The sequence below is a fragment of the Impatiens glandulifera genome, chromosome 6, assembly GCF_907164915.1.
Source record: "Impatiens glandulifera chromosome 6, dImpGla2.1, whole genome shotgun sequence".
In the NCBI taxonomy this organism is placed as follows: domain Eukaryota; kingdom Viridiplantae; phylum Streptophyta; class Magnoliopsida; order Ericales; family Balsaminaceae; genus Impatiens; species Impatiens glandulifera.
This window is the reverse complement of record NC_061867.1, coordinates 44,542,958-44,556,595: the sequence shown is the minus strand read 5'-3', so window position 1 is coordinate 44,556,595 and position 13,638 is coordinate 44,542,958. Positions and strand designations below refer to the sequence as shown.

Sequence of the window (13,638 nt, the reverse complement as noted above, 5' to 3'; positions counted from 1 at the left end):
ACATAAATTGAAGAAGCAAAATAAACTTTTATAATTCTTAATCCACACGAAATTGAAAGAGATTTTAAAATATGTTTCTGGGTTTAAACACGGGAAAGTTCATGTAACAATTTCACTTATAAACTAAAGATCCTCTGAATAAAGGGAATCATCTTGTTAGCATTAAGGAAAATTTGCGGTTCTTGGGGTGATCCGATTTGGATTCAAATCCGCCCCGTGATCCGAAATTTCGATTTCAATCCGCCATGCCTATATACTAGCTGCTTCAAGGATTTAACCCAATTCACAACAACAAAATAATCCTAATAGAATAGATTGTGAGCAATGCTTATTCACTCATTATCAACTAGGAAGTGGAAATTAGGTTAATTCTCACAAGAAAACCTATCACATTATAAAAAGAATAGAAGCAAGAAATCTTAGCATTATAGGAATACGTCAAAGTTTTTGGATTATGTTATCAACAATACAATTCACACTCAGCTTTAAATTGACCAACAATAATTTTCTTCTAGTCCCAATATGTAATAATAGCTAGCTTGACATGCTAGAATCTTGTTTTACAGACCATCAAACAAAGATTATTTCAAGTGTATAGAGCAACAAATGATGGTAATTACATTTTCATTCAAGAGATTACTGTTTTTCAATGAATATATGTTTGAAGAGAGTCATCGTAGATCAATAACGTCGAACTCTGTCTTGGGGTTCAAGTAAACATCTGTACATTGTTTATAGATTGGCCCACCATCCACAGGTGGGTCGTGAGCATGGAACCCACGGCGAGGACAGTGTCGTATAACTGTCAAGCCACCTGAGGTTAGCCTGAAAATTCCATGATTTCTGTACAAAAAGCAAATTAATACTTTGAAAAAAATGACTCAAGAAAAAGCTACAACATTTGTTCGGTGAGTAGCTCTTACTTTGAACTATCTTTTGGAGCCATAACGATTGCGATTGCTTCTGGCAACATTATCTGTACAAATTAGTTGGAAGGAAATAAGAAAATGTATACCAGTAAATGGAAAAGGAGAAAACCGAAAGTGAACACTCATCTCCTAGTTATATATTGTTTCAATGGACTCAAGTTACAAAGTCCCATTCAAAATGAATAAACATGCTCAAACAACCCATTATTTGGAAACTGTTATTTTGTCATGATCTCAATGAAAAGTAGCCACAAAGTTAAAATCGCAAAGAGGGTGTGTTTGGTTAGAGATGAAGTTGAATTGGAATTGAAATAGGAGAGGAAATTCAAATTATACTGTTTGTTTAAGGACTTAAATGTAGGAATTGAATTTGAACATCAAAGCAATGTAGTATTTTGATCAACATGTAACTAAAAATTAGTCACAGACAGACGGGTTCAAAAATTCATTATTATTTCATCTGAATTCAGATCCATACACAAAAATTATAAGTTTTTCATCTGAATTCGGATCTAGAAACATAACGTGTTTTCAAATAGAAGGAAGATACCTGGTACGAGTAATGGGTGTGAACATCAATTGATGACATGAAGCATGACTGTGTTGGATGTGTCTGCAAATGTACAAAAAAGAAATAAAGTCACCTGAAATTATTGAATAAAATGACAAGAAAATCAAGCATTACAACCCTAAGGTTGTTAGGTCAGATACTCACATGAATCCAACCCAATGGGAAAAGTGATCTCTTATCCTGCACTTCGAATATGTCCTCTTCATTTGTTGTCTGACACTGATAATAAAATAAAATAAACATTTAACCGAATAATTCAAAATGCGACTCAAATTATGAATTTAAGACATTATATTACTGAATCTGATGTTGATTCTTGCTTTGGAATGATAAGTGCTGTGATAGAGAATTTGCGGTTTTTCTGCAACAGTTAATAAAAAGCTCACCAGCATTATTGCAATAAAACAATGGTAGAGATATACAGTTGAAATACTCAATACACCAAAAATAAGAAGAAACAAAGCATAAAACATACAAGTGAACCTGCAAGTACACCACATGTTTCTAAGTTCTTGTCCGTATTAGATTTTGCCATCCTCATGAAGCTATCCATTAATGTCGTCGACTGCAAGATATAGAAAAAAGAAAAATGACAGGATCATTCCCTTCCTCTCATAAATGCAACTGAATATGAGCATTGGGTTTATGAAAATGCGGTTAGAAATCTGAGCCATCAACTCTCAGAGGTAAGTTGGGTGTCTTCAAGAGTATACTGTAGTCAGTTTTATTGATATTAGACAACAATGGAGCTAGAAGATTACTCTAAATTCTCAGAAGTTCCTATTTCTGGTAGTAACAACACATAAAAGCTATAAAAGGCTAAGGTAGAGAGTCGAGACTTTTGTAGCTCTTCAGAAACAACCATGACTTGAATCTTCTTACATGATGAAATAAGCTTGAGGCATGAAAGCCTGAGAAAGAGTTCTCAGTAGAGAGAACTCTAGAGATGGAATTAACCTAGTTTACACATAATGTTATTGACCCCATAACAATGTAATATTACCACTGTTGATGAGTTGTGATAATTTATTACATCACCACACCATTTCCACATTTTACTCATAAACATTCTTGGTTAAAATGAAAGTCAACTTAAAACAAAATAAATTAGCCAAATGTATATATATAGGTCAATGGGAATCCTCAACAACAGATAGCTCAAATAGCTTCTGATGTTTTGAGGTTCGTTGAAATATGTAGTTTTTACTCTATTCCTTACTTGTAAACTGTTTGCAAATATCTCTTATTTTATTGCAAAAAATAGCAATATAGCACAAGATATAAGCAACTAAAGAGATATCAGGGCATGTTGCTCAAGAGACGCATGTGACCCCATCGAATGGCCTATCCCATTTTTGCACTGCCGTCAAAGTGCCAAGATGTATGAAGATAAAAATAAAAATAACGAGCAGAAAAGAAGTAGACACAATAGAATCTTACAATATGCAATTCCAGAGGAGCCTCAGAAGACACAAGACCATCAGTGTTGGAATTCTGTGATACAAATTCTCCCTGTGTGATTGGAGGTGGGGCAACGACCAAATCCTGTACATCTGCCAAAACAGGTGGAGGAGAAGGCTGTCTAATGATATTTATCTGAACAGGGGTTTCTATTGGTTCAAAAGAAATCAAGGAATCGAGTTCTTCGGTATGGCGCATTTCCTTCTTAGTGTTCACGGAGATGATTTCTTCTGATGACCTTTCCTGCTCAGATTTCTCAGCGACATTTTCAGAAGGTCTAGTTTCTGAGGATTGGCATATTTTTAGATGTGATATTTCAGTTTTAGAGTGTGCAATGTTACTTTCATTAGACACTTCATTTTCTGCTGTCTCAAGTAACCTGTTCTCCATTGACAAATAGACCAATAGTCAACATATTTAGAATGAGTTTGAAATAAGAGAGGAAGAAGATAGGGTGCAGTACCTAAGTCATTGATTAAGATTACTTCACATTGGCCGTCAAATGACGTGAATCTTAAGTTTTCAGAAAATATAATTTGTATGCAGCAATCAAATATATATCTGGAAGAGCCTAGCAGACTACCTCCTTGAAAAGATTGATTTATAAAATTTACTATTGTCTACAAAAATGATGACATAATCATGATATTTATGTGATAGCAAGTGCGTAGAAAAACCTATTAGCAAAAAAAAAGTGCGTTAATTTTAACCGCATGATGATGATGTTTTTTCCAAAATCGAACTTTGTTGTTCAGCATCCATGGGGGTGGTGAAGGGAGGGCCCCAATTGGTAGAAAAAGAATCCACAAACCCTTGGAATACCTCATTTTATCATGAGCAACCTAAAGAGTTGATATACTCTTTTCCCCTATAACTTACATATAAAATAAGGATCTCACCTTGTTTAACATCATCTACGAATCTTTAACAATAGCCATTCTAGTTTTGATTACAACAGTACATGATTTATATTTGAATCACCACCAAAATTTTGCAATTTTACATAACATATATCTCTATGACATTTTCAAAGCCAATGCAATTTTTTTTTTCGAGATGTATATACAAATTAAAGAGAAAAAGCGGTACTATAGAATAAAACTATCTACCAAGAAACAAAAGAAATTTGAAAAACGGGTAATTCAAAAAGCTTAAAATACAAACCAACCTTGGTATCTCAACAGGTGTCAAGTCTATACTACTGGGGTATTGGACCTACAATCAGAAAATTGTTAGCAGAAATGCAGCCCTAGTTGGATATAGGAAATATAAAAGACATTATCTTCTTATTACTTTATAAGAACTAGGAGGCCTCCATTGCCCATGAAGCCCATTTGGGCCCCAAATAGAATGCCTAGAAAGAGTCTCATCCTTCGCACGGGGCACACTTAGAGATCTGCACAAAGAAGAAATCCTATGTTAAAATGACCGAAAAATTAAGTGAAGTTTATTTGATTGAATTGGTATACAGTTACCTTTAGCTGTAATGTCCAAATTCAAAAGATACTAGATTCCAAAAACCACAAAAAAAAAAACAAATAGGAAATACAAGCTTTTTTTCAATTTGTTAGTTTAGTTTTTAAAACTTGGCAAATATCTGGAACATTATTTAACAAGAGACAATCTTATTCATGTGCAAAAGAATGCAAACTGTTGAAGCCTGTAATTTACATGTTCCTTTCTTAAGCCCTGTAAAATGTACAAAAGGTAACTTCATCAAGACCCCATTGCCCCTACCAAGGAAGTTGATGTTGAAAATAAAAAATCAGGGTAATTATAAACATGGTGTATAAAGGAACCAAGGCCTCCTAATGCAGTTTGGTAATTTTATTCCTCTTCCCCGCGCAAACTATTTTATTAGGATACTTCTACATTCTCACATTTAAAAAAAATTACACCGAGAGGAGTGGACAGGAATTTACTGCTGTAAGCTAAAGGTCTAGTCAGTAGAATACCAAAGAACTCACAATCTATGAATTTGTTCTTCAAGTGGCTTGTTATGCATCAACTGTGGCCTTAATCCTGGATATGCAAAATTCTGAGTAACAATTCCTGGGGCCTGTGAAAAGCAGCATTGCACATCAGCTTATCTTTGAATATGTAAACATCCAAACAAAACATGTAGACTTATGTAGAATCCCTGATTATGAGAGTACTGTAAGCATAATGATCTATCACAATGGAGTCTTGGCTCTTAGTTGCATTCAAGAAACAAATATCCAAGTGGGCTGCTAAATGTTCAAATGATAGACAAATCGTACCTTTGTTATAGCATAACTCATCGTGTTGTGATTTTTGATGGAAGGCCATTCCATTGATGAATTCGATGTGATATTGCTTTCCTTATGATCATACCGAGTTATTTGATACATATGCTTTTTGTTGACCTCATCAATCTTCTTTTGAACCTCTGGCTTCAACTTCTCGAGTTCATTGACAGCCTTTAATAACCTCTATGAATGGATTTCAAATACCAAATAGACAATCTGGGTTACAATAACAAGTTATTGATTGTGCAAAAGAAAAAGATTAAGAACTAGACCAATAGCCAGTTACCTTTTTCAAATACATTTTACTGCCCTGTGGAGATGCTCTGTACTCTCGATGGCATGGTATCGTCTCAGAGACCAGGCTGAACATAAAATGGTTTAATTTCCACCATCAGAAACAGCTAGATATAGAAGCAGATTAACAGAAATGGGAAACTACTATTCCTAATTAAATGAAGCACAAAAGACTAGACAATGGATATACATGGACCAGCATTTTTGAGCTCTTACCTTGAAAATCTAAGGAGCATAACATACAGATCAATTATATTATCTTCTTCCCGAAATATGTCAGCCTACAATTCCACAAGAAATGCTTATAGAACAAATAAAAAGAAAACAATGACATAGAAACAAGCAAGTTAGTACATAAAGGAAATTAGATCCTTAGAGAATTGTAGATAAACTAAAGCCCAAAGATTAGACAAACAAGAGCAAAATATAGGTGGTACAAGCCAAGGCAAATAATGGAATAATCAAATAGACAGGACCTAAAACAGTTAGATATGTTTCAAATAGGAAAATCAAAATAGTGAGATAAAGACAGTACATTTCCGTGGATTATAAATAATGCTATATCTAGTGAAAGAAACAAAAAATACATAATATTTGCACATAAACATGCATGCATGGACAATAATATTCAGAATCGCAGGAAGAAGACCTAGTAAAGAAACAGCATTTCTCTCTTACAACAGAATGAGCAATGCACTATTACATTGAAGGATTATTGATCATCTAGTATCCTAAGTTCCCAAACCTGAGTCGCAAGTCTACGTAAATCCATGTGATCTGGAGAAGAGTTTAGATACATTTCTGCATACAATTAGGTAACAGAACTTCCATGGAAGGTATCATAATTCCAAAAATTACCAATAAGAAAGCATGTTTTTGCACTTTCATGACCTATAACTGAACACCTCAAAAGGGTCTAGTACCTTAAACTATCTTGAACATTTTGTGAGATGGATAACCTGCCTTCATTTTTCTTTGCTTGATTAGAAAATGTGGAAGCGGTTTTATTGTTGAATCACATGATGTGATGTGCCAATCATTGGGGTCAGAAATTTAATCATCTAAAATAATAGAGAAATGACTCAAAATTACAATACTCTAAAATTAGAAAAGTAAAAACACTACCTGTAGACACTCCAAAAATACCCTAGCTGTAATCTACAACTTTTTACCAATTTTTGTGTATTACAATATGGCACAAAAAAACAAGAAATTTGCTAGAAAACATACAGCTTCAAAGTCTTCTGATGATTACATCCATCTATAAATACGACAAGGTAGGCAATGATGAAATAGTGAAAGCCAAAAGTTTCAGGTTTGATTCTCACTGGAACGCTCTGATTTAAAGGGGGGTCATGCTAGCCACCCCTGGGAATAATCCCGGGTCAAAAGAAGAAAATGGTGTTTTAGTGAATATGTGTGTCTAGCAAAAGAAACCACCAATTATTTTGAGAAACAAATACACGACCATTGTATACAAAAATAGTTTGTTTTGTAACTGTTGTGCTGATCTATTTGGGGATATGCCAACATAACAAATGGTCCATACCAGATAGGGTAGGCATCAATAACTGATTACATACTATACCTCCAACATTTCTAGTCCTTACTATCGAATTTAACTATATGTCCGAAACATAGCAACAATATGTAGTCAATTTGGTTCATACATCAAATAATATAGGGCCATCAATATTTAAAAAATACACTATTCAAATTCCAGTTTGATCACAACTGATGAATTCGCTTCAAATCACAGTCCAGCATAAGATAAAAACACCTAATCTTATAAAAGACTAGAGCTGCCTTGAAATATATCATCGTTAAGAAATTCGGCAACTTAATAAGATATAAATCATCTTCAGAATTCAAGAATTGAATTAAGTCCAACAAAAACAATAGAGCAAAAAAGTTTCTGGTTTACCGAAACTAAACCAGAGATGAAAAGATAAATCAACTTCAGAATTCTATAATTTAGTCAATTCCAGCCTGATAAAGGAGGTAAAAAACCTAAGATGATACTCTGGTGATATTAAAACCTAAGACGAAAGAAAATTGAAGAGTAAGTGAAGAATACCTGTTTAAGGACGTTGTCGGCGATGCGGAAGTAGTAACGCAGAGAGATCCGATTGTCAACATCAAGCTTCTGAGCACTGGCGGAGATGTTGATTTTCCCTGATGAAGAACGCATCTTCTTATCGTGGCTTGTTAGATGATTTCTTCCTCTTCTTCTCTCGTATTTTAACAGATCGACATTTTTCGTAAATGGAAAACCTAGTTTGATTCTGGAAGGAGAAAAGTTGGACAGTCGTTTTCAATGGAGAGAGAAGATGAATGACGACATGAGATAGAATATCCCTAGGTAAATTAGTAAAGATGACTCTTAGCAAAAATAAAGTTAATTAATTAATATCATATATATATAAGTTGTAAGTTTCTAATTATTAAATCTTGTACATGGTTATACTTTAGAAATCTTTTTGAAAAATCTATATAATATATATTTATAAATGATAGTGCCACATGTACATAATAGAGAAAAATAAATTATATATATATATATATGCAATAGAAAGAAAAAATAAATAAGTAAAACATTTCGGTACAATGGACATGTTCGGTACATTTTGAGATTTTAACCAGAATGTCTATATGCATGAGTGAAAAAAATATTAATTTTTTTTCGAAAAAAATAACAATGTTTGAGAGATTTTTTTTAGAAATGATTTAGGTAATGAAAACAAGATAACGAATTCGAGGGAGAAAAAATATTAATTTTTTTGGATAAGTGGCAATGTTTAGGACATTTTTATCTCGGTTTCTTTTTTTAATTTCTTTCTCCCTACATAAGTGGTAGGTCAGGTCAGATTCGTGATCTTGTTTTCGTTTTCAACTTCATTACCCCTGTCACGGTTCATATATTTATGTATAATATTAATAATAATAAAGTTTTTCTAAACTACGTCATTGTTGTGAGTCCTCCTGAGTTATTGTCGAGGCAACTAAAAATTTATAATCTTTTTCTCTATATTAAAGAATTTTCAATACAATGATTAATCATTATATATGTAAAAGGAAGACTTCCAAGAGCTTGACCAGATTGTTGTTTTCTAAGAATGCAGCAGTGAGAAAGACACTTGAATCATCGAATATGGTAGTTTGTTCATACTGATGAACAACTAAAACTAAAATAAGAAGTTGATCATGAAGACCGTTCAGGCTAGCATAGCAATTGTGTGTTTATATGACAGTCTTATGTAATCTCAAGTTGTTGTTCTAAAATAACTCGGAGGCCAAGAAACTATAACTGAATCATAGAAATCGTGTTAGTTAAAAATTCAGAGATTTAGATAAATATTTATGTTTCTCTCATTCGGTCTGCTAAGAGAGACCTCTAGTTGTATTTAGTTGAATTTATTTTCTACTCAATTGATTGAATGGGGAAATGTATTTTTGAACGTTTGTGTTGGGTGTGAATGTGATTGAAGTTTGACTCAGTTCTCTTGTTTATCGATTTTATTGCACCATTATCTCACACAAAGGAGGCAACCCTCTCACTAGCATCTAACACCACAAATGAGCTTAAATATTTGCCTCCCGCCAAAAGAGTAGTATTTTTTTATATTATTAGGTCAAGTCCAATAAATGGATTACTAGAGATTGAGTCACAATGTTGGGTCAACCAATGCCCAACAATTTCCACATTTGGTCCAAAGCAGTGCAAATCACAATCATGGAATCACAAGATACATCATCGTCAATTTATTACCACCGAGGCAACAAAGAGATTACCCAAGGTAAACTCGTGTCACAAAGACTAGGGGCAAGAACACTAAACATGTCAAAAGATCACAAAGATCGAACGCAAGAGCACACAAAGTATGCGAAAATCACAAAGATCGAACGCAAGAGCACAAAGTATGCGGAAATCACAAAGATTAAAGGCAAGATCACAAAGCATGTCATGTCCACAAAGGACGAACCTCAAAGAGCTTTCCCTAAGTCAAAGTTTAAAATCCGTTGACATTAAATAAATTTTTCAGCAGGTAAACACTTAGTACCCATATCAGCAGGATTAAATTCCGAAAGAATTTTTTCTAACTTAACAATGCTCTTTTCAACAATATCCCGAATATAATGAAATCTAACATCAATGTGCTTAGTTCTATCATGAAACATGATTTTTACACAGTTGAACAGCAGATTGACTATCAAAAAACACAAACACATTTTTTTCAAGAAAATCAATTCAGACAAAATAGATCTAAAGCCAAATTGCTTCCTTAAAAGTTTCAGTAGCAGCTACATACTCAGATTTTGTAGTAGATAAAACAACAATGGGTTGAAGTTGAGACTTCCAACTTATGCAAGAGTCACACAAAGTAAACACATAAGAAGTAGTAGACTTTCTATTATCCATATCATTAGCATAATTTGAATCCACATAACCAACCATCTTAGTACCTACAGAACACTTAGAGAAAGTCAAGCCAACATGAATGGTGATTTTCAGATATCTCAAAAGCCATTTCAAAACATTCCATTGAGGCATACCAGGGTTAAACATAAATCTACTCAAACAACTAATTGCATATGCTATATCAGGCATAATGTTAATCATGAGATACATAATAGATCCTATAGCATTGGAATAAGGCACATTCTTCATTTTAGTTAGTTTCAGTCTTAGGAGACTGATCATTACTTAACACAAAGTGGGAAGTAAGAGGCACATTCACAAATTTAACATCAGACATAGAAAATTTACTCAAAATTTTAGCAACATATGCATTTTGATTCAACACAAGAGAAAATTTTGTTCTATCTCTAATGATATTCATGCCCAAAATCTTCTTAGCATCACCTAAGTCTTTCATGTCAAAATTTTTACAGAGCAATTTTTGCACATGAATAACAGACTTCAGACATGGGCTAACAATCAACATGTCATCCACATACAACAAAAGAAATGCAGGCACGGAGTCTATATTTTTGAAGTAAAGGCAATGATCAGAAGAACTTTTTATAAACATCAAAAATTGTATGCACTTATCGAACTTGATATTTCATTGGCTTGGAGATTGTTTTAAACCATACAAGGCTTTTTTTAACAAACAAATATGATCAGGCAACTTGGGGTCAACAAACTCCTCAGGTTGATGCATATAAATATTTTTATCAAGTTTACCATATAAGAAATTAGAAGTAACATCCATTTGCTTCAATTCCCAATCAAAGTGAGCAATTAAAGCAAGCATAATTCTAACAGTAGTGAATTTGACAACAGGAGTGAAAATTTCAGCATATTTTATTCCCTCCTTTTGAGTAAATCCCTTGGCTATTAACCTAGCCTTGAATCTAACTTTTTCAGACTCTTGCTTCACCTTATACAACCACTTGCAATCCACTAAGGAGCAATTATGAGGTTTAGGAACAAGTTTCCAAGTATCATTGATTCTTAGGGAATTACATATTGCAATCATTCAAATTATCATCCCTAAATCTAGCAGGAATTCTAATAGTTCTTCTACTTCTATCCCTAGCAAATTGATAGTCATGCAAATCATTAGACAAATCATGTGAATCGGGCAACACATTTGAATCATTCAAATCATCAAGAAAATCATTTTAATCAAACAAAACATTTGAATCATGCAAATCATCAATATCATGCACATTAGCATGCTCCACCTCATTGAGAACATTCACATAATGTTCAGTAGATTGATCAAAAACTACAGGCACGTGCTCCACCTTATTAGGAGCATCATTAACAGGAGTGAGGGACATAGGCAAGCAAGGAAAATCATTCTCATTAAAGACAATATCTCTACTTATCACAATTTTAAGCCCAAGTTCACTCATATCCCAAAGCCTATAATCTTTTACCCCTTCAGGGTAGCCTAAGAATACACATTTCTTAGACTTAGGCTCCAACTTGTCAACCTTCTGATGCACATAGCCAACACAGCCAAAAAATTTCAAGTTGTTCAAATCAAGAGGTTTACCTAAAAACACAGATTCATGACATTTTCCTCCTAAGGGACACTAGTGGACCTATTTATTAAATAAGCAGAAGTGTGCAAAGCATCCCCCAAAACTTCTTATACAACCCAGATGACGCTAACATAACTCTCACCCTCTTTAGAAGTGTCATATTCATCCTCTCAGCAACACAATTCTGTTGTGGTGTGTACGGCACATACCTATGCCTTTTAATATCTCATGTAATACATAAATCATTCATCTGTTTATTACAGAACTCAAGACCATTATCTTTCCTAAGAGTTTTGATTTTCTTACCTGTTTGATTCTCAATCAAAATCTTTTATTTCTTAAACTTTTCAATAATATCAGACTTATGTTTCAAAAGTAACACTCAAACTTTCCTAGAATAATCATCAATGATAGACATAAAATATTGGTTCACCCCATATGTAGTAACACTAAAGGGACCCCACACATCAGCATACAAATATTCAAGGATATCAGTATATTTAGACACGTTTGGATAGTAGGAGATGAAAAACTCACCTTATGTTGTTTTCCTAGCACACATGATTCATAGAAGGGGATGGGGGACAATTTATCACTACTAAAGTGACCACCTTTATACAAAATCTCTACACCTTTGTTACTCATGTGACATAATCTATTATGCCAAAGAACAAATTTATCACCAATCACAGGGTTCATAGAGTCACAAGTAGTCTCAGCATGACACACATACAGATTGTTCATCTTTTTAGCAGTAAAGATAACAAGAGACCCACGCAAAATTTTCATAACACATTTCCCCCATTTTCCCTCTAAACCATCATTCTCAAGAGATGCACAAGACAGTAAATTATAACCCAAATCAGGAACATGCCTCAAATTCTTCAAAGTAAATACAGAATTACAAGAGAACCTTAGGCATACATCACATATTCCTAACACATTGTAATTTTTCGAATTTGACATAGACACAAAACCATGTTCAATCACTTTATAGTTAGAAAACAAATCTCTAAATGGAGTCACATGGAAAGTAGAACCAGAGTCAACTAGCCAATCAGATTTGCACAAAGAATCAAATAGCATAGAGTTCAGACTAGCATAATCACATAGATTATTAATCATAAAAATATCACCCAGATTGCCCTCACAAACAGTCACAATAGCATTTTCAACATGTTAATTTTTCTTAGGCTTAGGACAGTCCTTAATAAAATGACCACACTCATGACAATATAACATTTTCTAGCACTAGACCTAGACTTAGATCTGCTTTTACTAGCAGGATGAGATTTCTTACTAGAACTCCCATTATTGACATTCTTTTGAGCACTCGACTTACCCTGAGATCTACCCCTCACATGCATGACTTCCCCACCAGACTGTTTACCCCTCTCAAAGTGTCTCAAATATAACTCCTTACTCTTAAGATCATTGACAACAATATCACGAGTGACAATGTCTCTACCATACTTAATTATATACTACACATCATTAAAAGAATCAGGAATAGAATTCAATAAGACAATGGGGCATACTCATTAATGTTCTTATCACCACATAACTTAATATCAAGAATAAGTTTAGTAAAAATATCTAGATTATATTCAATGTCCTTAGACATATCCAATCTAAATTTGAAAAACTTTTCAAGTAAGAACATTTTATTAGGTAGAGAAGTTTCAGTATAAAGTTTAGACAATTTATCCCGCAAAGATTTTGCACACTCTAAATTACCAATTTTTCTTATCACAGAATCAGATAAGTTCAAGTATATAGAGGCACAAGCATTTTCATCCATTTCACTTTTATTCTCAATGGTATTAGTAACAACATAAACGTGACTAACAACTTTAAAATATTTTTTCTGAATTAAAACACATTTCATTTTTTATTTCCAAATGTTGAAATCAGTTATTCATCAAACGGAACCATACCACATTGATTAACATTAGACATGTTATCAAACAAATTAAAACACTCAACAATCAATATGGCAGAAATTAATAAGAGGGTTCAAGCTATGATACCTCGCAAAACTCAAATAAAGTTTCGATTTACCCACCCCGCTCGGGGATTTGTTGATTTGTCTTCTTAGTAGCGACACAGTGGCAGC

The 13,638-nt window shown here is 33.6% G+C and overlaps 1 protein-coding gene across 1 annotated transcript; it reads right to left on the bottom strand.

Moving 5' to 3' along the window:
* Positions 1-404: 404 nt before the first annotated feature.
* Positions 405-7,874, bottom strand: LOC124941451 (AMSH-like ubiquitin thioesterase 1). Its single transcript, XM_047481783.1, has 14 exons — positions 7,603-7,874; positions 5,742-5,806; positions 5,518-5,593; positions 5,223-5,414; positions 4,929-5,020; positions 4,255-4,357; positions 4,130-4,176; positions 2,941-3,340; positions 1,976-2,065; positions 1,799-1,861; positions 1,645-1,719; positions 1,480-1,542; positions 924-976; positions 405-843 (listed from the first exon to the last, which is right to left on the bottom strand). Exons 1-14 carry the CDS (start codon positions 7,714-7,716, stop codon positions 672-674), a joined length of 1,605 nt encoding a protein of 534 aa, XP_047337739.1. The 5' UTR covers positions 7,717-7,874; the 3' UTR covers positions 405-671.
* Between the last annotated feature and the right edge of the window lie 5,764 nt (positions 7,875-13,638).

Bases quoted from the DNA above. Each gene is read 5' to 3' on its own strand.
- LOC124941451 (XM_047481783.1), bottom strand. From the start codon at position 7,716: ATGCGTTCTTCATCAGGGAAAATCAACATCTCCGCCAGTGCTCAGAAG. The intron at 3,341-4,129 runs GTTGGTTTGTAT...AATGGAGAACAG, and splicing joins ACACCTGTTGAGATACCAAG to GTTACTTGAGACAGCAGAAA. The intron at 977-1,479 runs GTATCTTCCTTC...TAATTTGTACAG, and splicing joins ACACCCATTACTCGTACCAG to ATAATGTTGCCAGAAGCAAT.